The following is a 24777-nucleotide window of genomic DNA, read 5'->3' as shown; positions in this document are numbered from 1 at the left end:
GCCAGTGGGCTGGGGAAGCTGGCAACAACGTTGTCTGCGTGGCTCTGCAGGACCAGGCTTCTCTCCTCCCTCATCTTTTCTCCCTGTCACCCTCACATCAGGGAGATCAGACAAGGCCTTGTCACAGAGAGGTGGCATGCCGCTGCTTGCAGAGCACAGCCTCTCGCTTGTCTCCACAGGCTGTGAGCAGTGGAACAGATATAAGGACAGGGAGATGCGCTGTGGAGACCTGGCAGTTGTCTGAGGAAAGTTTCAAACTCATCCAAATGACCCAGCAATGCCTCCAGGGCTTGCGGCATGCACCCAGGGTGGAGCAGGAGGATGTGTGGGGAGGGAAGCAGCTTTGGGCTGGCTTTGGCTCCATGTGGTGGGTGATGGCTTCCCTCAGCGTGGCGTTCTCCCTCCTGAGCAACCAGAGCTGCTCAGCTCATGGCAGCGTGATTTGGGCTCAGCAGCATCACTTATAAGCCTACCGCTGTCCTTAAAGACACCACTTAGCTCCCTGGTGCTTTCTAAAAGGCTTCGTGTGGTGATTTCTCTCCTGTCTCCGAGCAACATCTGCTATTCCCAATCAGTACAGATCCAAAGCCTCTGCTCGGCCAGGAGCTGTGGCGGCATGCCTGCTCTGCACCCTCTGCTGTGCCCCTCTCTGGGATCAGCCTGCATGGCTGAGTCCTGGCTGGGAAGCGCAGCTCGAAGCACGTTGCAGCCCTCGTTGTGCTCGGAGAAGATCTGTTCTTCCCTCGTGGCGAGAACTTCGGCTTTGCTGTCTCAGCGCAGCTGCTCGCTGCCTCGCTGTGCTGTGAGGGAGGAAGGTGCGCCCTGCGGGTGACTTGCGTCCGCAGGGATTTTGAAGGTGCCGAGTGAGGCGCCTGCCAGGGAGCCATGCCCCAGGTAATCTGGCAGCTGCCACGCTGCTTTCTTCTCCTGCTCACTCAGCGTCCCAGGCCCAGCCGCCTGGCCTGCGTGTCGGAAGCGGGCCTGTCAGGAGCGTGCTGAGGGCCCGCCTGCGTCCTCACCTCAGCAGGCAGAAGGGCAGGAGCCTGGGCCTTGCTGTGCCCCAGCTGGCATGAGTGGACAGTGAGGTGTTCAGCCTGTTTTTTCCCCACTAGTACTTCTTTTTTTCTCATTGATCCCACTTCAACAGACTCTGAATCAGACATGCAGATCTGAAGGATGTGAGGGATACACACACGAGCTGAAAAGTCTGAGCTCTGGAGCTAGGCTTGCATTTGTTGTTAGTAAGGCCCTGGGGGAAGAACATGACTGACCAGTGGGAGATACAAACACCAGATACTGCTTAATTTCCTGGCACAGAGGTTATTGGCCTGGGAGCTGAACCAAGAGCAAAGCAGGGGCTGTGCTGCTGGGAAAGGCGAGGGTGCTAAGCTCTGGTAAGGGCCTCCCAGAATCTTACTTTCATCAGTTAGGATAAAGAAAAAATACAGCCTAGCTGACAGCAACCCTCTACTATGCAGGAAACAAATTGTGATCACAAGCAAGAATGACAGCCCAGAACTGTGCTTTCTAGGTCTGAATAGAGCTGTTAAGCAGCTTCTGAAGGGCTTGAGCAAGGATGATTAAAATAGATGCTATCTCCCAACCCTAGCAGGCTACAAAAGGCGTAATGGCTAAATCCTGAAACAATTATGGCCTGTAGTGTAGACAGGTTATTTCTTACTTTTCCGATGGCCTGCTGGCAAAATCCGTTTTCTTAAACAAGGTTCGTCATGTCTAATGCTTCCAAGGAAAGGTGGTGTTGCTGTTTGTATGTGTGTGGTGGTGAGGATCAAAATAAACATTGCAGGCTTTGCTAAAACTGCGTAGGCTTGTAATTAATGCCCTGTTCCTTGGGGAAGTGATATTTTCACTCAGATTATGGAAAGACTTATTGCTCACTATGTCAAGAGTGCTGCGGATTGTGCATACTCCAGCTTCCCCACCCCACGTCCACTCTGTATAAGCAGACTGGACGTTCACATGGGAATTGTTGGGCTTGTTCCTACTGGGTTCTCCAGCTGCTTTTCCAGTGGAGGGGGAATCGCTGCACAAGACAATGGCACGGGTGTGCATTTGTGCACAACTGCATTGCCTGTGGATGGGTGGCTGTGCGGACGCGACCCCTAACTCCATGGCAGATTTCCATGGGGAATGTGGTGATGGGGATGTGGTGATTTTTTTTTTTTTTCCTCCTCCTGGTCCATGACCGTCTTTTCCAGTCAATTTGCTGTTTGCATCCAAAATGGTTATGGTGTCAAAGTCCTTAACCAGCACCATGCCTCTCACCTGAGGTGGATGGTCTGCGGGTGCGGTGCCAGCTGGCAGAAGTTCACTTTGGGGGCTCCCCCGAGCCTGCCGGGGGCTGAGGATGCACAGCACCACTACATCTTAGGTCTGCAGCTCAAAGTAGGGAAGTGGTGCCTTTGCATTGCCTTTTTTTTTTTTTGGTGAAGATAAGCACAATTTACTGTTATAAACCACTTCACTGTAAACCTCAGTGCAACATGCACTTTCAGCAAGCCCATTCCATTAAATGTTTCTTTTCTGAGATGCTGAGAGCTTTCCTACGGGAAGTTTGTTTCCTTTTAGAAGGAAGCACTGCAGGGTTGCCTATTCTGCCTTGCAGAGACAATGGATTCATAGCAGTGCAGCTGATGGGTTTTACTTCATCCTAGTAAGCAAATGACCTCAGTGTTGCATTCAGGTAATTGAAATTGCTAGTGTGCCTTTGTCCAGCTGCTTATTTATAAGGCGAGCAAAAAGGGACAGATGATGACAAAGAAGCTTGAATGTGTGAAAGTGGAGGAAGAGAGATGGACAAGAGATGCAAGAGATTGACAGACTGCCGAGAAGTGGAAAGGTTGACTGAATGGCACAGGTTGCTGTAATGCAGAAGTTTCCCAGCAGTGAACCAGGAAGGTCTCAGGTGGTGAAGCCACAAGGGCTGTGATCTTCTGGGGTGCCCTCCTGTATGACCTGAACCACAGGATCACTGCAGATAAATTTCATGTTAAAGCAAAACCTTCCTTCTGAAAAGGGAGCCGTGACCCACTGCCATGAGCAGTGAGGGTGTGTTCAGGGGGAGCTAAGAAAATAAGTAACCTGAAGGGTATGGAAAGGGGAGCCAGGATCGATGTCACAGAAAATGAATAGGAAAGTGGTCTTTGTACTTAATCCTTGGTTTATTTCTGCTTGTTGTGCTCAGGAGCGTCCTGGCCTGGTACTTGCTGGTATATTGGGGTTTTAGAGAAAAGGTTTACATGAACAGCTTTCCCACTCTCCGCTTAGTTAGGAGAATGTGTGAGCATGGTAGAGAGTGTTTTCCAAAGGCAACAGAGATCCATCAGAACTAGAATAGACTTTTGTTGTTGTTATGATGATGCATCTGGGCAGCAGCAGAGGGGGAGTAGGGTATTCCAAAATGACATCAGTCCTGAAAAATACAGTGCTTGTGCTGCATTGCAGGCTGCTCTGTATGGCTTCTCTGAATACAAATCAGCAGTGAAAGTGGACTTTACTAGGAATTAAAGGGGACAGTGTGAAAAAGGGACACATTGAAAAGTGCCAGTGTTATTGATAAGGCTTTGAGATCATTTTCCTGTCCCGAAACTTGTCTTGTTTTGCTTTCACTTGGAATCTTGGTAGCTTTGAACTGCCTGAGGAAGTATGTTAACTTGTTCTTGTGAGCCTTGCATTCCTTTATTAAACCGTCAAGTTTCAGGCTGAAAAAAAATAATCTAAAATCCATCTAGAAGGCCCTTTTGGCAAGCAAAAGTATGACTTGTGAAGGAAGCTCATCTTTCCCAGTTCCTTTCATTGCAGAGTCTAAAGGGCCATAGCTAGGAACAAGTTAGCTGCTTGGGGCAGAGAATGCAAAGTCCGTCTTGGAGGAAATGTTGGTTTTGGCCAAGAGTGTTTATAGAGAATCTTACTTGCAGCATGCTTCCCTTCTGAAACATGGCACTTTGTTCAAGCTCCTGACATCAGGACAAATTGCTGTGTAGTGGTAGTGATTAAAATAATTGAGCAAAAGGCTTTCCCTGTGTTTTGGCAAACCTCTCTCTGCTGTTCAGAAAAGGGTTGATGGATATGAAAGCTCTTCCTAGTTTGACCAACATGCTGTTAAACACATAGGTGGGGCACAAAAGAGTTGAAAGCACTGAGGGCCCTGTCCCTCTGCCTTTGAAGTCAGCAGGAGTTAGGCCGTCGACCCTAAAGGAAGCAGCTTCCAGTGCTGGGTGGGCAAAAATGTGAAGTTACAGCTAGTGCTTTGCATCATGTTGGAAAGGCACTGGATTTTTAACAGCAGCTCCTCTGCAAGTAGATCTGATCCATTCACGTTTGTTTCCCGTGTCAGCTGTTGCCTCAGAAGTCAGCAGTTCAGTGTGTCTGTTGGCTTGAGGCAAGCACTGATCGAAGTGTGGGTTTTGTTATTTGTGCACCCTAATAAGTATCTCATTAAGGCGAAGGCAAACGTTAGAGCATGGAGGGAAGAGCTAGTTGTTGGTAGGGGCTGAGGAAGCACTGAGGAAGCTCAGGGAGCCAGTCATACGCAGAGAGGGAAGGGGCTTATCCTGTAGCCTGCAGGGGCGTCCGCTGCTTGAGCAAGAACAAGCGGTGCACATCACACGTCCCGGGGGGCTCTCTGCAGGAATGGGAGGAAAGTGCTCTGCTGATGGTTAGGATTTCACGAGGATCAAAAATGGTGTGTGAAGTGAATTAATGAAGGAGTTTTCATCTGTCACAGGCAATGAGGATGCGAGTAAAAGTGCAGATCTTGCTGCTCCCTTTTATTTCTAATGCTGCCTAAGTATGCTTGACTGTCGCTGTCCCAGCCTGATGGATCTGTTGTCTGCATTCACAGACAAGCTGCAAGAGCCTCCCTTATGACCTCTACTATTGCCTGACACCACAGCCAGGGAGATGGACAGGTCATAACGCCTTGGGAAATGGAGGATGAAAAAGTACTCTGAGACCGTGTGATCTCAGTGAACGCAGCAAATACAGAGCTGATCAGTAGAATATAGAGAGAGCTGTTTGCCCAGCCTGTTTCTCAGCATCCCCAGTGACAGCACCTGTTCTCGTGAGATTTCCACTTGGATTTTCTCCCGTCTAGGTTCACTGCAGCTCACTGTGACTGGCATTCAAGCTGTGTGAGCACATATGGTGGGTGGGGAACAGTCCCGTAGCAGTACTCTGGGGAATCCTGAAGACTGGAACATGACTTGCTTATAAACACCTAAACCAAGAGAACCGTGTAGCAGTTACTTCCATGGGTGCTCAGAGAAGCAAATCCTCTCCAGTTTGCTATCCAGCCGGTCAGTAAAGGCCACGTAGCTAACTGGTGGGAGGCAAGCAACCTGCACACAAGTATGATTGCTCTGCATAGTGCAGCCCTTTGCTCTGGGAGCCTTTGCTTGTCTGTGGATACTTGGTTTTATATCAGCAGCTTAGGAATAAGCTGGGAGGTGTGCTGGGAAAGAATACTGCAGGGCAGTGCTGGAAAACATACTGATTGTGGTGGTAGTTGTAGTGTCATTTACTTACTGGTCAGACCGGTGGTATATTTCTTCTAGGATCTTACAAAAAGAAAAGGTGCTTTTGAATTACATTCATGAATTAGATCAGTGTTAATAGTGTCCAGACTGGTGAACATGTGGAGATGGTGGATTGCATCTTCAAGAGTGCCAAGGACATTTCTAACTGGCTTAGCTGAATCTGGAAGTGGAGTTACTTTGCAGACTTGACAAAACTGCTTTCTGAATCCTGGGGATGGTCCCTTCTTTCTTGCTAGGACAAGAAAGAAAAATCTGGTGATCATTCAAAAGAAAAACATACCAGTGAGCTCCTAAAACAAAGGATCAGAAGGGAGCATTTGCCAGTTTTACTGGGATCACGGATTTCAGGCTAGTTAAGTACCTGGGACTTGGTGTATGAAATACACTTTGAAATGCTACAGATTTTCTCAAATGGAGGTAACGTAGCTACTTGGATATACAGTACTGGGAGAGCTAAATTCATGTTTTCGTGGTTTGTTTTTTTTTCATTATTCATGTTTTAAAAGTACTATCTTTTACTGACTGGCCCGTAAAGTCTTTTAAGGTGGCTGCTGAATACTGAAAGCTTGTGTTCTGGGGAAAAGAGGTAAAAAAATTGTGCAGTTTTATTTTAACTGAATCTGCCATTCCTTGGTGACACTCAAGTGAAAAAGACCCAATAACCAAAATGTGAAGAATGGACCGTTTTCAAGTTTTAAATGCCTGGAATTGCAGAGCTTTTCTTTCACCCATCTTTATGCATTTAGCAGAGTACTTAATGAATGACAGTTTCTCTAAGATACTCCCTAATCATAACTATTCTCTGTGGAGACTAGTTAAAGCATCGTTATCATCTGTTACTCTAAGAGCATGTTATGTCAGGATAATAATGGTTGCAGTGGGAAGTGTGATCCAGCCCTCTGAAGCCAAAGTCTTGCTAACATTCCTGTAAATGATTGAAGGTACATGAGCAATCTTACTGAGTTCATTTGCCTCTGAATTCCTAACTACCACCTTGAAAAGCAGTTTCAAGCGTAGTTGGGAATTTTGCCTTGTGCTTTTTAAGACACGGCAGTAGTCCAGATCCTCACTGCAACATAAATAGGGTGGTTGCTAAAATTTGTCGTATAGGTAAGTACGTTCAGTCCCAATCAGAAATGATATAGTGTCGTGAGGCCTGGTTCTAGTCCTCTGAAAAGTACATTGGGGTTGCAGAGTGCGCTGGTGGCAGCTGCACAGTGCCTTTCAGGCAGTCTCACCTTTGTCACTTCTGGTTAGCTGAGGGGAAGGAGGCTCAGTGCCAGCGTAGGGATCCCCAAGGAAAGCAAGAGTACTGTAAGGTGTTCAGACCTCAGAGGTGGACAAGTTTCCTATATGCCAGCATGAAAGTCCAGGAGCACAGGGCTTGAAATGTGGTGTTTCAGATGACATCTGTTTCACTGGAAAATGAAATTGTGTGGACAAATTACAGGTTTTTAAAAGCCCGTGTACCAAAGATTTCAGTATGAATACTCAGCATATTCACACTAATACAGTTCCAGACTGAGTCTTGTAAGTCTTCAAGCTCACAATTTTACACTGCTGGGTTTTTTCTGAGCTCGTAACTGTTCCACCCCTCTGAGCTGGGATTGCCCTCGAAGCAGCTACCTTCTGATGTGCGCTGCTTGTGGCACACAGCAACAGCCAGGCATAGTGCCCAGAGACTGCTGCACCTTGCTAGAGCATGGTCCGTGTGTGTGAAAGTAAAACTCTTTTGTAGCTGGGGGTGCTCAATCTCCACAAGGTTTCACCCAGAGCTAGTTGGAGAAGAAAAATGTATTTTGCTCATGTTCTTAGGCATGCAAACAGCAGTAAATTTCTCATGAATGGATGAAAGTGTCGTGAAAATCTCTATTTAATATTGCCTGGGATGAAATGTCCTATCAAGGTATTTCTCCTTTCCCTTTGTCTTTACTCTTCAGCAGCCCCAGCCATGCCTGTGTACATGTCAAAATGTGAGCCCTAAGGGAAGAGCCAGGCGGGTGGGAGGCAGCAGCTGGGGGAATGTAGGGCTTAGGGGCGAGTCCAGCAGAAAGTAATCTTCTATAAACCCTGGAAAATGTTGTTTCAAAGAAGGATGTAAAGGAATGTAAAGAAATCAACAGCTCTATCCCATGAAGAGTAAAGCCATCTTTGGCGCTAGGTGAATATGCAGGGTTTACTCTGAAAGTAAAGGCACCTTAATGCATAGCAATCAGTACCTTAGATAGTAATACTGAGAAACGTGTCCAAAGGAAAACTGAGTTGTAATTGTGGGAATCATAACTTAAAATTTTTAAGACTTCTGTAGTTGGAGATCCCAGCTAAATTTACATTTTGGTCCCATTAACCACACAGAGATGCACAGAAACCAGACATCAAAAAGAAGCGTTTTTCTGTTTCTTTTACTACTACTGCTACAGCCCCAGGAATACAGGAGGAATTGAAAAGTGGGAAAAACATTTTTAAATAGTTTAAAAAAAAATCCATGCTCTAGAATTTCTACTGCCAGATTTCATCATAGCCTAATTTCTTGCAGCTGAGCTGCAAACCTCTATGAAAATAGGGGTTTACAGTGGAAACACTGACTAACTATAGCTGTGCAGCACCATGAATAATGACGCTGTAATTATGCCTTGTAACTTCCCAAGACCTGGTTTCTATATAGTTCGTGAGCTTTTGCTGTGTGCTGGTTTGGGGAGCAAGGTTTTTTTAACTGTGGTTTGCTTCCTTTTGTTCGTATGATGTTGGCAGATACTTCTTGAAAAGCATTTCTCTGGAGGGAGCTGGGCAGACAGCTATGATTAAGTATGAAATGATTGGGTGAGCTGTTTGTCAAAGTTATAAATAGGATACCACACAAACCCAACACTAATCTCGCTGAAAGACAGATACTGGCAACATTTCTTAGTCATCTGTTCATTACGCTCTGGGGAGAACAACTACACTTCCATTAAGTTTTCAAACAGAAGTTGCCTAAAATAAATTTCTCTGGTAAAATTTTAGGCATATGCACTGTGAGCCACGTCAAGATCCAGCAGCACGTTGGAGTTTTAGTGCTGAGCCAGGTTAAGCCTGGTCCTCTGACTTACCACGTAGGGGTGAAAGGTGATGTTTGACTGTTGTGGAAAGGGACTCCGTTCACAAAATAGTGGTGGTATGACTAGAGCAGGGCCCTCGTCTCTTCATACCCCAGGATTAGTTTTAAGAGTAGAAACCACCTTTGGGTTTATAGACAGCTTTCTGTAATCTGCTTGGCAGTTCAGCAGATCAGATGGAGGCATAAATAGAAGAACGATGGCATGGGTTTCACTGACGTGCTTCTGCGAGCAGGGGTGAAAGGCAGCAGAATTCCTACCGATGCAGATCTCTTGCATGCAGTGGCCGGAGGCTTCTGCGGCCCCCGGCCTTGATCACGGTACTTGTTTCTCTAAGTTCTGCATCAGCTGCATGAGTCTGGTCCAACTGGAAGTCTGCAATTCATGTTCCCACAAGATGACCCCATACTTTCCATTTCCTTTCATGGTGGCTTAAATTGTAGGAAAGAGCTCTGCAGTTTTGCTGCCTGCCAAAACATTCACAAAACAAAGCAAAGCAATAGCTAAGGGGAAATGGAGCGTTTCTGGAGCTGACAAAAGCTTTGAGTTGTAAAGGGAAAAAGCCCACTGCACCCAGAACGTGCCCCCCCACCCCCCCCACCCAGTCCTGCACCTTCCTACATCCCTGCCAACACACGGAGCAAACAGTTTTAGAAGAGGTATAATCACTCCTCATTTACAGCATAAACCAACAAAAATTTGCATAGGAAAAGTCTCTTAAATTTTCGCAGAGATCTGAAAAGGATGATCTTGAATTCATGGCGTTCAGACAATTCATTACGTGCATCTTTATACTTTCAAAATAAAGAATACACATTTATGGAATTCAAGATTAATGACTGTCATTAAATGTAATTTCTTTAATTTTTAGGCATAGGCATTTTATTTTTGCAAACTCTTAAAATCAGATTCTGATCCAATAGCTTCATTTGTTTAATAACTGTTTAAAGACCGTTTTTTTTTGTATGCTCAGGAATCATTTTCACTCTTACCAGCAGACAGAGCGGTTGGGTTTTTTAGTTGTGTTTATTTTCCCTTGGGAGATCTGTGCTGCTGGAAGAGAAGATCCTTCTTAGGCATATGAGTTCTCCTGCAGGGAGGGAACGAGCCAGCCCTGCAGCCCTGGTGACGCTGGGCAGGAGGGAGGCAGTGCCTGGTCCTCGCTGGGGCAGCCTTCTGTTGGGTGTCCTGTCCTGCCTTCATCCTCTTCTGCTGGGAGTGTCTCATCGCAGCATCCTGTGGGGTGACAGAGGCCGAGAAATAGGGGTGCCTTGCATGAGCTGGGTGCTTGGCACGTGCCTAAAGCCCAGGAAGGTGACTGTCATCGTCTTTGCACCAGTATCTACTGCGTGAGTAGCTGTGCTGTGAGTAAAAGGAAATGTTCCCTAAGTGGTAACTCCTGTACAAGAGATGAGTCCAGATGTTCTTGTTTTTTCCACTGAAATGATTGGGACTGGCCAGTGGCCACAAGCATTCATTGTTCTTGAGCAACAGTCCTGTAGCCTTGCTAAAGCCCTTCTGCCTCTTTATCCCAAAGTGCAGTGTTACCATTTCCCTTGCAGGGCTTCAGCAAGGGAACTGGAGAAACCTTTCTTTTTGGACCAAACCCAAGTCATGGATTATATGAATAATTGTCTTGAAGTGGTTGCTGCTACGTGTTTGTTTGTTTTGGTTTGTTTTTTGTTACTCAAGACTAAACGAGAAGCTATCACCCTATCACCTCTTAAACCTCTTAGTGGGGACTGCATCTTTAATCTTAGTTTAGTACTGAGATTTCCTTTTCCAGACTGATGGGAAAAAGCTAGTAGAAATTTTTCTGAAAAGAAATTGAAAAAGATTGGTTAATGAATTGCTTTGCCCCTTATGTGCTAACATATTTACGTAGTTACAAATGAAACTGCATCCGGTAAGAGTGATAGGTTTCCAGTTTGATCTTATTTTAGTTTGCAGCAAACTGAGGATAAAAGGACTCTTTGTTTCAAGAAGAAGAAAAAAAAATAAATGAAAACATCTGGCAAGAAGCTGATGTGCTCAGGACAACTTTGAAAGAGGTTGATAGTGATGGATTATGACACACAGCTTCAATACATCCCCGCAAGTGTTATCTGAAGAGACAAGATAATTCTTCCCTTGTCTGAGGCTCTTTTTAAAGAGTTTTCTGCTTTTCAGAGGAAGGGAAAGAATGTAACAGTCAAGTCCCTGTGCGTTCCTCCGTGATCCTTGCAACTTTTCTAGCCTGAACTGAAGGCTTCTTCCAAGACCGATATATTTGGAGGGTGCTAATTGTAGACCATGACATGGCTCCCTTATGAAGCCTTTCATGTCGGATCACTTCTCCTGGAGCAGAGAATTGCTTGGCAGCTCCCTGTCAGTGGGTCCAGTGTCTGGGAGAGGATCTCAGGAGCACTAGGTCTCAGTGTGCTCAGGCAGTGCTGTGAAATAGGGGTTACCTTGCTCATGGTACATGCGGATTTGGCCATAAAGCATTCCTTCATTCCTCCCTCAAACCACTGAAAAAGATATTCTCTACTGCAAATTATAAAGCGTTTCCTGCTTTGTCCTTAAACACAGGCTTGGATCACTGCACCCTGCACTGATTTCTGCTGCGTGCGCGCAGCTCAGAGTCAGAGGGAGAGTCAGGCCCCTGTGGCTAAGGGCAGATCCAGACCCAGTGAGAAACTGGGAGGGGGAGTTGATGGGAAGGGGTATTCTGGAGTGGTGTGTTCATTTGGAATGGTATTCCCAAAACCCAAAGGAGCAATGAGTGGGTAAAGTGCTTTCATGCAGAGCTTTTCACTAAGAATCAAGTCTGTTGTCAGCATTTGTGACATTTTCTCTGTTCCCTTCCTTTGGGCAGTTTGCCACGGAGACATACACAGATGACATTAGGATTGTCAGACTGTCATTTGTGAAGGCTCTCTTACCTACTCTGTACTTAATGTTTTTCTAGGACATGAAGGTGGCTTTTTCTCCTCTGTTAATTAACTTTTTTTTGCCCATGTTTGCCTGCTTTATAAGTTCCTGACATCAGGGTCTAGGATTAAACAAATTGATACCACACTTCCCATGTGTGAGCATGACACTGAGCTGACAGCTTGGAGTCTGAAGTATTTCAATACAAGAACAGAGCAAACAGGAGGAAATTCCCATTGAGCCCTACCTGTGCTCTCCCATCTGGCTCCCCGAGAGCCAGGCTACTGGTGTGCAGGGCTGCTGTTTGCAGGAGACGGGGCAGCCCCAAAGCCTCGCACCCGTTTTTGGTCTTGTGCCCCGAGGACGCCAGTTGTGGTCTTTCTCAGAAATACCTGTGTCTCTTCCCTGTGTCAGGGTTTCACTCTCTGGGTTTCACTGTAATGCAATTACAGGGCAGTGCTGCCCTGGGCCGGAGCCAAATCCACCCAGCAGCCAGATTAAGTTGTCTTATTTGGTTAACAGTGTTTTGATAGTTTATTAAATCTTGGTAGGAGTAAAACGGTAAGGAGTGGAACAAGCAAATCTCACGGATTATCTGCCCTTGGATTTTCACTTTTGTTGGTATAATCCTGGTCTGAATGATGAGCTGTGTGAACAAGCATTCAGTGTTTGCTGATGTCTCGTCTTAGATGTGTGCATTGCTTAAACAGAAGCAGCATATTCTCTGGCTTTTTTTTTTTTTTTTTTCCAGTTTGCTGTTTTTATCACTGATGTGGAACATAGTGCTTGTTTTCTTTATCTGGAATGAAAACATTAGTTCATCTCAGATAGCACAAGCCATTTGATCAGCCATCAGATGGTAAGGCATTATAAAAGCTGCTGACACAGGACAAATTCAGACCTGTGGTGTGCAGCTTGAAAAGACTCCATGCCTTTGTTGTCAGTCCCCTGAGACACCCAGCTGCTCCCTCAGCAGCAGCACAGAGAAATAGGGATCGGCTGCGGAAGAGCCAAATCCCCCCGCGTGGGGAGGCCGGCGTGGGCAAAGGAGGCAGGGCAGCACCTGCCTTGCCCCGCAGTCCTCGGCCCGTGAGCCGTGCCACTGCTCCAAGGTAGCCTTTGGCCGGCTGAGGTTAACCCAAGTCCTGCTACGTGCTGAGGTCTGCGAGGGGTTCGTGCCAGGTGCTGGAGAAGCAGACAGCTCCTCGCTGGCTCTCCTCACCCCCAGCGATAAGCCAAAGCTGCCCCTCACAGCTTTGGCTCCCATATTCGCTAACCTGTGTTCTTTGTCCTGTTTCTTGACCAGCCCCTGCCAGCCCCCATGTGCATCCTTGTCCGTGGGTATTGCTAAGACCATAGCTTGGTGCATTTTGATCAAAGCTTGAAATTTTGCCACGCAATACTTAATATTCAGGCCTGCTATGCCTCCCCTGGCATTATGTGCAAAGCAAAGACGAACAGGCCAATACTCTTAATACATAACCTGAAAATAGAAGATAGCACACTTTGCCAACAGCTAACTGCAAATCAAAGAAGCTGGCCGCCCAGCGCTTAGCTGACACCAGCCTTTGCAATATGGGAAACCTCCTGAGTCACACTCCCCTTAACAGAGCAGCGTGGCTTTCGGTTCAGTCTGATGCCAGCAGCTACTGCGAGAGACCGACTGTATCCCCCACCACCTTACACAGGTGTTACGGGGCAATGGTGTTAGGAAGAGGCTCGCCAGCTGGTGCATCTGGAATGAAAAGTGCATGGAGAGCTTGTCCTAGGAGGGTCAGCCACAGGGTCATGTCGTAGTCAAATGTTTTTTGGGTACCCTCATTTTCTGCAGGAGTTACCTGTGACAAGACTAGTTTCCAGGCAGCGCTGTGCTACCAGTGTTAAAGGCCATGCTGTCAGTTACTAATCGGCATGCTCTAAATCACTCTGGGAACCATGTTCCCTTTAAAGTATATGAAGTAAAGGTATTTCAAGAGAGATGAGGACAGGAGTACCTGAAACAGGAAAAGCTGAGAGGCATAAGGAAGGGGATTTACTTTCGTTGCACTAACTCTTTGCAAGGTGTTTTTAACATCTGTACCACCTCCAGGCTCATTTTGCATCTTTCGCAGGCACTGTGACATGTTAAAAAAAAAAAAAATTTTTTTTTAAAAGGCATGATCTGAACTACACTGTGTTCCTGCCTCTGATGCTTATTGGCCTGGATGGGATTTAGGGGAGCAGAGGGAGAAGACCACTGAGCCCAGTGCCTACCAGGGACAGTGGGAGAGGAGCGGAGCTCACCGTGTGCTCTCGCTGCGCTTCCCTGGCTGCACCTAGCCCCGGGGCTGCGTCCTGGCTTCCCCATGCTGCGTGCAGGAGGGGTCTCAGCAGTGTGGGATTTCAGCAAGCTGGGCTGTCTGAGACCTGCCCACCCTGAGGAGGGGGTTTGGGTGGGAGGTGCCAAGGGAGCTATCAGTGGTCAGATTTGGATTAGGAGCATGAGATGAGTTTCTGCAGCAGTTTGGAAAATGAATGGGACGAGTGTTACAAATAGGTGGGAAGACTCGCGATGGATTTATCACAGCCTGAAATAAATTATTCTTCCCAGAGTTTAATTTTGTAATAATTTGCATTTAGGTACTCTAACACATCCAAAAAACACCAAACCTTCTGCAAGCACCGTGATGAATTCAATCTCCTACGTCATGTAGGATAGAAATAGCACTGTTTACATGGCCGAAGGGAGCTGAGGACTCTGCTCTCAGCATTGCATGGTAAACTCCTGGGCCTTCCCTTCTTTCTCCCATGGGCTGGGGGCTGCGGCTGCCCTGGGGCCTGGGGAGAAGTGGGGTGCTGAACCCACTCCTTCCTGCCCATCCTGGCTCTTCCTGGGGACCCTGCACAAAGCACCCGGTTCTGTCCCTGAGGAGGAAGTGGTGAAGTGATTTAATAGTCAGCACTCTCAAACACAGTAATGAATTTGATAGACAAAACGATCTGTTAACCCAGCTGGCTGAGAGGGTATCTGAAGGACAATCCAAGCCCGTAACCAGGCAGTGTGATATTTTCTTGTCATCAGCCTCCTGTCTCTTCCTTTCCACTCCAGGGCAGTTAATCATAAGCAAGATATTTGTCTGATGCTGTTCTCATGCATGCTCTGCCCTGTCTCCATTTCTAGGAGGCAGTGCAGTCTGTGGGTTACGTCCCCTCCCAGCTTCAGCAGCCTCTTGCCACGTCTGTGGGAGAGCCAGCTCTTCCAGCGGGACACGGGCCACTTTCTGAACCGCATATTTTTGGCTGCTTAAGGTTTGGGTAAGCTGATAGCTTTGTGAGGGAAAGCTGAGTATCCCAAAGTGCAGCTTCTCATACTTACAGGTTCGTGTCTTAAATCTGGAGCGCGTAAGGCAGCGCGGAGCTGGTGCTACCTGAGCCACCCAAGATGCACCGGGTGCCTCTGTGCCACGCTGCCCAGCCTGTGCGGCTGCTCCAGTTCGAAGGCTGGGCAGAGAAGGCTGGTTTGGAGTTACAGGCTCTCATGGGACAGCGTAATTCCCCTTGGGCCTCACCAAGTTGGTCTGAGTCATGGGCAGTATATCCATCGTCTTCAAGGGGATTTGGACCAGCCTCTGTTTGCTGCCAGTTTGGCTTCTGTCATGCTCACTTGTTTTCTGCAAAGCTCTTCCCGGGCTGGGAGCATGCGCTATGAAGCAAGTGGTTCGCAGTGTGTCAGCTGCAGACAACGGGAAATTTCTCTGACACAGCAACAGAGAGGAAAGCACGCTGTGTCTTGCAGATTTACTCCTTATAAAACACCTCTAACTCTCTGTAGATATCTGCAGATAATCTCCAGCCAAGTGAACCCAGAGGTATTTATAGCATAGCTTCGGCAGTGACATAATGGCAAGTTAGCAAACAAATGAACTTTGATATATAGGGAAAGCAAAAGTACGGCCTAGAGTATGTTTATTTTGAAGTCAATAAAAAAAAAAAAAGTTGAAATAATAATAGTGAGTGTTTCCAGGGTGGGTCAGGTTAAAAAGCAAAGCAAGTGAAGCATTCTCGTAGTACTGTAAGACTGTGTTTTGTACACACCAAGTTTGAAATACAAAGACAAATGATGAAAACTTTGCTTCCCACTGAGATAAAATGCTGTGGTGCTGAGTACCGTATGAACGCCTGTAGAAAGCTAAAATAAATGTTGCATCAAAAGGAATTGAGACTGCTCTGAATTTAAGCATTTTGAAAAAATCTGTTCCTTTCCCAAAACTGTGTAAAATTAGGCAATTTTAGTTACTTCTCACTTTCTTTCTTTCCCTTTTTCCCCTCCAGTTCTTTGCTATCTGTTGGCTGCAGGTTATCTGATGCTCTGTTAACGAAGGGTTGGACCGATGCCATTTTGCTGAGACACACCCTGCGCCTCAGGCCGGGCTGGGAGCGTGGAGGTTTCTGTCTGGTCACGTCACGTTTTAATTAGCACGCCTCAGACTTGTGCTGCTCCCCTTTGCTGGTGGGGAACTTGGGCGCAGCATGGGGCTCTTCCTCCCAGGGCACCCTTCTCCTCCTCCTCCTCCGGGGCAGGCCCCACAGACGTTTTCTCCCTCTGTTTCATTTCTGGAGTCCAACGTTTGCTCTCCATGGCTTCAGACCTGGCAACCACAGCTGTCTGGGTGCCCTGTCCCCCTGCCCCAACTGGCTGCGGCTTGAGGGAGAGCGGCAGGAAGCCCTGGCAAGGCTGAGCCCCACATGCTGGCAGCGGGTCAGGAGAAAGGGGGCTCCCCAAGTGTTGGGTTTCCACCGCTTTATTTTGGCTTACCAAAACGTGGAGAATTATAAAGGGTTGGTGGTGGCCTAGGCTGAACCTGCGGGCTGTGGTGCTGCTGGGACCATCGGCTCAGCAGGCCTTTCAGGCGGCCTGGCACTGACAAGGCCTCAGACGATAAAGGCAGTGTGGAAGGACGGGGTACCACAGTAAAACAACTGGAAATAAAGTGTTGATCCTCGTCAGGAATCCTGTGGAAGCAGAAACCAGACAGAAGAGGCTGGGCAAAAAGAAAGTTTTTAATTTGCTATGAGAGGAAACAAAGCTGTGTCTTGTCAAAAAATTCCAGCTCCCTTTTCATGCCTGTCTGTTGCATGTCAGCAGTCCTCACAACAACTTTCTCGTACAAATGCAGCTTGAGAGAAGTGAGCTCGGAAGTAAATTGCGAGAATCTGCTTTTTGAAAGGGAACACATGAGAGAAAGGCTCGGCCGAGCGTTATAACTTGAATTTCATTTGGTATGGGAAGCCTTGGGTGACATGGTGCTCATATTTGACTCTGTTCTTATATCGGGTGAAGGTGGTGCAGGGCCCGCTGCTCTCCCTAATTACATGACATTGACAAGGATAGGACCCATGCCCAATTGTAAAGACCCTTTAACTCAAGGCACCCGTTTGCTAAGGGTTCTGTGCTGGATATAGCTTGGGACTTTAATGGGAAGCTCTGGAGGACTGTGCAGGTTCGGGATTTGAAGCTGTCAATGCACACAAGATAAAACATGATCTTAAATATATGTTTCAGCTCAGCTCTGACATTAAGACGGCAGTCCTGTAAAATTGCCAGCAAAATCACTGGCAATCGCAATCAAATTACATTAAGCACGTTAACTTCTTTGTAATTGGTTTATCTACATGCGTGCTTGAAACAAGGGGGGTTTTATTCTTTAAAAAAAAAACTGTGATATTTGATTTCATTCAAATGAATTCTTACTGCTGGGTGAGGAGAAATGTGGGGTGTATTTTCAGGTGGATTTGTCTTTGTTTGTAAGGACTCATAAGAACTTAGGCAATTATTTTCAAAATGATGCTGACTCTGCCTATGTAAAGGCTTGCTTCTTCACAACAAAGAGGTTGTGGAGGGACAGGAGGAGCTCCCATGCTGAAGAATTTTTTAATTTAACATCTGAGTCATTTTACCTTTCCTGTCCTTCTTCCATAGCGAGGGGTATATTCAATCAGTGCTTGTCATAGCACCCTTTTTTTTTGTGCGGTTCTCTCTCTTTCTGGGAGATAAGGTTTTTAATCAAAAAGAAAAGAGTAAATGGACAGATTTCCAAATGTATGGATGGGAATTAGTCAACCAAGTTCCAGTGGTATTCAGCATACCTTTGTCTTTTGAAAACTTCTATTCTCATCTCTCCTGGTTATGGGAATCCCTTCTCAGAATAGGGATAGTGTTTAGGGAGGTTGCTTTTTGTTTCATTTTGGTTTTTTTTGGCAAAGTAGTTTCAAGCAGTTGCTCTAAGAGACGTGAAGTCTAACAAGGACAATTAATGTGTCATTTAATGAGAGACTTTCATGTCTTCTGGGCTCTGTGTAGGGCAGACAGAGAAGGAGTTACTTTTATTTCCCTTTTCCTGGCCCAACACATGGATTTTATCTCCTTCACTTTTGCTTCCCTCACAGTCTCCAGTGAGAAAACCTCTACCCGTGTTCAGACCAACCACTACAGTAATAAAGGATAGCTCAAGCTAGCGGGTAGGCACATAAGCAGCTCCAGGTACCAGGGAGTTGGAATGTTTTTATGCTGAGTTCAGCTGGGTTGAAGTCCTTCCCTTTCCAGAGCTGGCCATTCACCTATGTTTTTTCTCATTTTAGGGGAGCACCTACGAATCTGCCCACAAGGCTATACCTGCTGCACCAGCGAGATGGAGGAGAACTTTGCAAACAAAAGCCGAAGTGAATTTGAAGCCATGATGAAAGAGGCCGGTCGCTCTGTGCAGACGATCCTAACGGCACAGTACAGAAGCTTTGACAGTAAGTAACACCTGATTTGTTCACTTTCTGCTCAGAATCTAGTCACTGCGTAGCTTCCCAGGTGCTGTTAGAGCGAGGGGTTTGTGTTCGATATTCCTTCTTCTGCATCTTGTTCAATAGTTCGTCTAAAACGTTGACCTTCAATAGCAATTGTACCTCAGGCTGTGTCTTTGCGAGAGCAAGTCATTTCAAGAACTCCACTTGGGTGAAGCCATGGCAGGAGGCTGGCTGGCACTCATACCAACAAATTGTGTACCTTGGCACAGATGCAGCTTTTACAAGCATAGCGTAATCAGGTCTTACCACAGCAGCATAACATCAGAGGTAGTGATGTAAGACTTGGCACTGTGCCTTGAGCTGTATAATCTGAAGAATATGGTAAAGGTGACTGGATAGCCCTCAGTAGAGGGGGAGGATCTAAGAAGGCATGGATTTTTCTTGTTCTTTCCATACAGATTGCAAATGAAAAGGAGGTAAGTTCATATTAGTTGCTTATAACTCTGAGCATCATACAAACATCCAAAAGTGGTGTACAGCAGTAAAGATCTTAGAGGTCATTGCGCTTTAGATGTTGTGGACAAACATGCCCTCCAAAGCACAGTATCCCTCCTAATGTGCTAAGTAAAGGCTAAGGATGTCTCTCTTACTTTTATTGTTCCCTGAAGAAAACATTTTGCAGTGCACAGTAAGCCTCAGGGTCTGAAGGCCGCTGGAAATAAATGGTTTATTGGCAAAATTGAGATGACCTATGATTCAGAAACTGTATCCGTTATCAGATTTTAAAGAAGGTCGGTCATTTAGAATCGTGGTCGTCTTAACTTTATCAACAGTCGTCATATGGAGTTACTGTGAGAAGAATAGGTGTTGGAGAAAGAAGCTATAATAGCCAGAAAGGTGGAACTGGAAATTTCAAGCAGTACATAATAGATCTAAAGAAATAAACCTGACCTTCAGGGAGCTGATAACCAAGATTAAGTGCTTTTGCACTGAATAGAAAGAAAAGGCAATGCATCTCTGCAAAATGCATTGGGACTGTGTGGCCAGGGTTGACCACAGCAAAGGCATTCTTTTAAAAGCTCAAAATTAATTGATTTTCACCTGCATTAAAAAGCGATGGCCAAGATTTTCAAAAGAGCCTTACAATGCTGGCTGCTCAGGCTGGCACCTGAATGGACCCTGATGTAGCTGTTGCTGCCGAGCACTCTCGCTGACCTCTGAAATCCAACCCCTCACAGAGATTAATGCAGAACATACACCGGACCTCAGCACGCTTTCCCTCTTCCGCCCGTTTTGGCAGGTTTGGGCTGGTACATCTGGCCTTTACTTTTTGCCCCAGACACTCCAAAGAACATCCTTCTACCTGTATCACGTGAGTGTAAAACTTGGTGGAAAGCTTTGAGGATCATGTTGCTGAGCAGAAACTAGCTAGTGAAGGACCAGTTTAATGTGAGTGTGATGGTTTGGTGGATTAATAATAATAACAGCAATAAAAATAATAGTATGCAAAAACAAGCATATCAGAGGGGGGATGCTTATGTTGAGAAGCCAATTAGAGATGTGAGGGTTTTCTCTATTTTTTCTAGTATTTTACAAAAATAGACATTAATTTCTGTGGTACATAGCCAAGGGTTTGAGGTTTTCTTTGATTTATGTGTGTGTTTGTTTTTTAAGCATCGAACAATATATACATTCAATAAGTGAAGTATTACTTTAACAGACCATAATGCACTGATCATGGGTGTTTTGCAGTGGGAATAACCTCAGTTGAGCCCTCAAGGCCAGGAAAATGTTTCCTGCTCCCATTATACCTTTTTCTGTTTGATAATTATCCTTGCAATCAATAGAGAGCTTATAATTTATGCAAGACAAGATTAAAAAAAACAGTATTCATCATATTTTGTCTGCATTTCAAGCACAAGTTTGCCTATAATAAGCAGTTGTTTGGGTTTTGGATTTTTTTGTAGCTACTGTATAGATGGTTTAAAATTAAGGTAGTTCTGGTGATGTGGCAGTGCAATCATACCAACTGCTGAAACACTGCAGTAGAAACCACCCAATTTTCCAGATTCACCTTACACTTACTAAGACTTTTTGCAGGTAGCGCTATTTAAAGCTGTTGAATAGAAGATCTTTTTAATGTCACAAGATCTAGGCTTTCTGCCACTGGATGCCTGGTTTTGCTGGATTTTCTTGTCAGCAGTTTCTGTGGCTACTTGAATAACGGAGGCCTTTCGTTGCCTTTGTTTTGCACATAGCCCTTCATCTGGCAATAATGTGATATTGCTTTCTCACAGATGCGTGTCTGTTCTATTCTGGAAGGGTTTTTCCTTTCCACTTTCCCCATGTCTGTGTTTGCCCTGGAGGGGAGAGTGCAGCTTTTGAGGTTGCAGAGATATCGATGCACAGCTTGTCTTTATACTTGCAATTTGGTTTGGCTGCAGGAGGACATAGCAGAGGGCTCCACAGGCTGGGGACGTCCAACCCTCCCTCAAACTATTTGCAGCCTGGAGGTCAGATTATTCTTATGTTCTCCACTAGCAGGTGTGGCACATAGAACTTCAGGCCTGGAGCTGTCTTCTTCAGATTCATCACAGCAAATCTTGGTTTTGTAATCTCACTGCTGATCATGGCAATAGTCCCTACTTGCAAATTGCCCTGAAGCTCCAGGTAGAAAATAGCAAGGCTACAGCAATCTGCTTCTGAAGTAGTATTCTCCATGCTGCTGTTCAACACTTTGCATTGGAGAATAATTCATCCTGCAGGTGGTGATCTGCAAAGCTCTTAAGTTATCAGAGGGCTTCTTTTCTGAGCCACGTTTTTGTCCCATCACAAGGAATTATATAATCTGTAGTTCTGGTCTCACTGGCTGCTTTGGGGACAAACACTTTGTGGGCAAGAGTGGATTGTCCTTTTTCTTACACAAAGTACTTTTAGGGAAAATATATATGAAATACAGATGACATGATAGGTAGAGATGTATATAAAACTGATATACGTGGAAGAGGATCCTATGGTTTGACTGCTTTCCCTGCATAGCAGAGTACACATGGCTTCTGGGATGTCCTTCCTGAGGATCTGCCAGGGCTAAATTTAAAGTTTAACATCCTACCGTATTGCGTATCTCCTTTCCAGAGCATTTGTTGTTTTGCTTTAGTTTAGTTAGCAGGATGTGGGGGCATCAGATTTGAGCTATGCTTACGGTCATTGCCTTGCTGTTAACCTTTTTGGTTGAAAAGCTAGTGTTTTGCTCCACAACCGATCGTTTTTAATTAATAAAAACCACACGCACACACAAAAACACAGACCACAAGTGATGAGAGCATATGCTTTTGTTAAGCAAGTGCTAGGGCAGACACAGAGATCCCCGAGTAGTGGTACTTCGTTAGCAGGATTATGTGCGCGGATGCCTTGTTAATAGTGACGTCCCAGGTCTCCTGCTCAGGCACGGAGCAGCCCATGATACTGGAGGCTGCTAGGTGGGTTTTAGGCAGAGTTTATTTGCCTGGAAAATTGTACATATCCCAGACCTTGAAAGCAAGCTGTGAATAATACGGGTGATAACAATATTGGGAGTCTTGCCGGGAGCTGGGATGGTCTCTGTTGAGAATGGTACCAAATGCTGTTTTAAAGATGCTACCAACATTAGGAATACTTCTGAGATTTTAACTGCAGAATGTGCTTGTTTTAAAACTGGTATCATCTCAGTGGATTGGAAACTTTCAGTACACAATATTATAAAATGAGATACTTTGACAAAGAACTTTGCTCAAGTACATGATTTCAAGAAACGGACGAGAGCTGCGTGTTGCCCCCTCTGCCGGCTAGAGAAGAGGAGCTAGCCACTGAAGTGCTTTGGCTTCATGAATTGTGCCAAGAGTGGGTTATAAACACTGGGCAGGCTGTGGGGATCTCCCATGGGAAAATTAACTTTTTTTTTCTGGCGTATCACACAGCTGTATGTCAGCGTTACAGAAAGTCACGGGAGTTTTGAACTCCCACTTCTCAGTGAAACTTGTGCCTCTGTAAGCAGTTAGAAATCAGCATGAGAGACCTCTGCACCACAGGAAGGGCTGGAGGAGTGATGGCTGATGACTTGGCACTGGGTGCAGGAGATCACGATGCGAGTGCAGCCTGAAAGCACGTATCTGCTGGGACAGCCACACAGGCTGGGGTGGCAGAAACAGAGCAGGAGCAAGTGGCACCTGGGGTGACAGAGAGAGGGACTGCGAGCAGCAAGGCACAGGGCTGTTCTTCTGGTTTTCGTGAAAGCTCACTCGTCATGAGTCTAATCCGTGCCTGTCTCTCTCTCTCTCCTCTCCCTTTTCCCCCATTTAAGTAATTTTTTAACTGTATTGCAATATTGTGCCAATCTTTCCTTCCCAATCATTTGGTACACTTAGCAAGCACTCACTGTGTGACTGCTGACCTTTAGCTGTGAGCCAGCAAATCTGTCCTTTCAGAATTGTTTCCTTTTTTTAGGAAGTATCAACAGGCTGGATCAAAAATCTCTGCTTTTATTCCACATTGCACAGTCTAAAAACTATTTGTAGCTCTTACAAATTCTGTGATTTTTAAGCTGTAGCAATCAATTGCAAATTAGAATTTATGCATTTTATAGGTAGCTGCCCATTGGAAAGCTGATGTCATGTAAAAGCTTTCATAACTTCAACGGGTGGTAGCTGGAAATCGCATATGTTGGAACACAGACTGTACAGATAATTAACATTATTTGAGAGTTAGTTTTAGACAGTTACATATTTCTTGTGAAAATGAATCGTTGTTTTAAATGTTACAAGGTGGGGAACATCCTAGAAGCTGTTACACACTGATGGTAAAATTTTAGAGATTTCTAAAGGCTTCTGTTTTAAAGTTCAACCAAATATGTCTTTGTCAGAGGAACTGACTTATTTGACCAACAGTGTGTAGGGTTTCAGTCCCTAAAAGGCAGTCTGGGGCTGCTCCCTTGAGCGAAGCGTTTGGGTTTGGACTGCAAATGTATTGCTTTTGACCCAGAAGCCCCTAATTAGCTGGGGATGCTTTTTTTTTTTTTTTTGTGGCAATTCCCCATGCCAGGGCTCTGCCCCTGTGGTTTCGGTGTGTGGGCTCAGCTCTGCAGGAGAGAGCTGATGTCTGGGATGTCCCCGGGCAGATGGGAGGTGGCAGTGGGTCCCAGCTCGCCAGGTGGCTCAAGGATGGAGGAACAAATAGGGGGGCCCTTGGAGGCCTCCTTAGGAGGAAGGCAGCAAGCACGTGCATTTGCTCCCTCCCTTGTTTCCCCTTAGGGAGCCACCTTAAGGAAACCCCAGCATGAGGTGGGATTTGTGCTAGTCCCTGCAATTGTGCTCCGCAGCAAGAAGATGCTTTCATGTGTGGTGCTGAGCCTCTTGGTTGGTATTTATGGTTTCCTGGAATGGGGTGCGGCATCTATCAAGGTGCATTCCTGGGCTCGGCAAGATTACTCCTGACAGGTAGCTGCCTCAGGGAGGCAAACGCTTAGGCTCACCTGTAACAGCTCCAGCACCTGGAGTTTTCTCTCTCCTTACAGCCACTTCTCTTCACATTTAATCTGCAAGTCTCTATTGTGTGCTGCAGGGTATCTCGCGACGTATGTGCAGCACTTTTCTTAACAGATGGCATAGGCACAATATTCTCCTTAATAAAAACAAAACAAAAAAATAAAAAAGGCAGTGGCACTGGGACAGGGGCACTGAATCGGGCTGCCTTCTGAAACGACTTGCACACCCCAAAGAGATGAGCTACTTCATCCCTGCAGAAGTCAGATTAAGGGAAAAGGTAGATCAGGCATCTCAGTATCAACCGCTGTCACCGTGTTTGTCACACACACACACAAGAAGCTCCCTACGAGTGCTCAGAAAACATGGAAATATGCATCTGCTTGAGGACATAAAAGAAATCACCTGCTCTTCTGAGATACCGAATGCTGCAGGCGTATTTTGCAGGAAATTAGTGATGGCCACGTAGTCATTTGAGAAAAAAGTCTGGGCAGAGTTTATTTTACCGTTCACGAATCAATGCATGAGTCTCTGAAAACCTGTGATTTTCCACCGTCAGCAGTCCATCAGCCAGGCATTTATGACGAATGCTGGGTGCTGCCCTCGGTGGCTGAGGCAGCATTGCACAGAGGCTTCAGTCAGATGGCCCAATGGAGGGCAGCGCAGTGAAACAGGAGGTGAACAGCTGAGGTTTTTCTGCGTGGCTCAGCAGAGGAGCCTGTTTCTTGAACCAGTTTACACTCAGCCTTCTTCCAATTAGTTTACTAATTTCTACATGAAGTGGTTTCCCCCTTTCGGCTCTCTGCTGTTCCATCTTTCTCATAAGAGGAAAATACTGGACTTTCCTGGTCTACTGCTACTGCAAAGACTTGGAGGTGTTCTGAATCTGCTCGTGAGCTGGTAATTCCCCCACAGCTTGGC

At 45.9% G+C, this 24777-nt stretch overlaps 1 protein-coding gene across 1 annotated transcript in view; it reads left to right on the top strand.

Moving 5' to 3' along the window:
* Nucleotides 1–24777, top strand: part of GPC1 (glypican 1) — a 200633-nt gene that overhangs the window by 81433 nt on the left and 94423 nt on the right. The window contains exon 2 of the mRNA XM_083849122.1: nucleotides 18185–18343. Coding sequence (XP_083705248.1) covers nucleotides 18185–18343 — 159 coding nt within the window. The remainder of the gene's footprint in view (nucleotides 1–18184; nucleotides 18344–24777) is intronic.

Source organism: Anser anser, assembly GCF_964211835.1.
Source record: "Anser anser genome assembly, chromosome: 9".
NCBI lineage: Eukaryota > Metazoa > Chordata > Aves > Anseriformes > Anatidae > Anser > Anser anser.
Note: the sequence above shows the minus strand (reverse complement) of the source record. Positions and strands in the feature narration are given on the sequence as shown.